Source organism: Eimeria mitis, genomic scaffold (genome assembly GCF_000499745.2).
Source record: "Eimeria mitis Houghton genomic scaffold, Emh_scaff7894, whole genome shotgun sequence".
NCBI classification, from domain to species: domain Eukaryota; phylum Apicomplexa; class Conoidasida; order Eucoccidiorida; family Eimeriidae; genus Eimeria; species Eimeria mitis.
The window spans coordinates 1-1028 of NW_024016169.1; the positions used below are offsets into that span (position 1 = coordinate 1).

Consider the following 1028-nt stretch of genomic DNA (forward strand, 5'->3'; position numbering starts at 1 on the left):
CTGCTGCTGCTGCTGCTGCTGCTGCTGGTGCTGCTGGTGCTGCTGCTGCTGAGCTCTGCTGCAGCAGCAGCAGCGTCGCTCTATCCGCTAGAGAGCGCATGCATGCTGCTACCTGCTGCTGCTGCTGCTGCTGCAGCTGCTGCAGGGGAAAGGAGACAACAGCATCAACGGAGACAGCTAGCTGCTGCAGGGAGACAGAATGTAGTATTTGCTGCTGCCGCTGCAGCAGCAGCAGCAGCAGCTCTCCTGTCTCCTCCCAGTCTGCTTCGGTTCTGCTGCTGCTGCTGTAACTATCCACAAGTATGTCTGCTGCTGCTGCCTTGCTGCTGCTGCTGCTGCTGCTGCTGCTGCTGCTGCTGCTAGCCAGCGCATGCAGCTCAACAGCAACAGCAGCAGCACTGAGTCTGGGGGCCCTCCTAAAGAGGCCAGCTCTGCGGGTTTGCTGCTGCGCTGCAGCAGCAATTGCTGCTCTTGCTGCAGCACGAGGAAGCTGCTGCTGCAGACATTCAGGGACCATCTCTCGCAGCTGCTGCTCCTGCTGCTGCTGCTGCTGCTGCTGCTGCATCGCCTGCAGCTGCTTATGCCGCCCCCAAGGCAACGGCGCTGGCCGTGGGACCCCATACTGCTGCTGCTGCTGCTGCTGCTGCTGTTGCTGCTGCTGGTGCTGTTGCTGCTGCTGTTGCTGCTGTTGCTGTTGCTGCTGCTGCTGCTGCTGCAGGGGCCCCTCATGTGCTGCTGCTGCAGCAAACACATTCCGCTTTGTTGAGCTGATTGAGAGGGTACTGAAAGGGGGGGCCCCCCGTGGGGGGCCCCCCATGGGGGCCCCCAGGCATCGGGGGGCCCCGGGGGCCCCCCTATACAACAGCAGCAAGCTCTCTCCCTTTTCAGCAGAGAAATATAAAAGTTTGCTTCTTGTGCTGCCTGCTGCTGCTGCTGCTGCTGTTGCTGTTGCTGCTGCTGCTGCTGCTGCTGTTGCTGCTGCTGCTATCATTGGGGGGCGACAGCAACAGACGGTGTTAAACCCTAAA

General features: G+C 61.0%; 1 protein-coding gene across 1 annotated transcript; it reads right to left on the bottom strand.

Moving 5' to 3' along the window:
• Window positions 1-80: 80 nt before the first annotated feature.
• Window positions 81-817, bottom strand: EMH_0092990 (uncharacterized protein; the record flags this gene model as incomplete). The annotated part of the gene is made up of 2 exons (XM_038023085.1): window positions 81-139; window positions 505-817. 2 exons carry the CDS (start codon window positions 815-817, stop codon window positions 81-83), a joined length of 372 nt encoding a protein of 123 aa, XP_037878939.1.
• Window positions 818-1028: the final 211 nt, after the last annotated feature.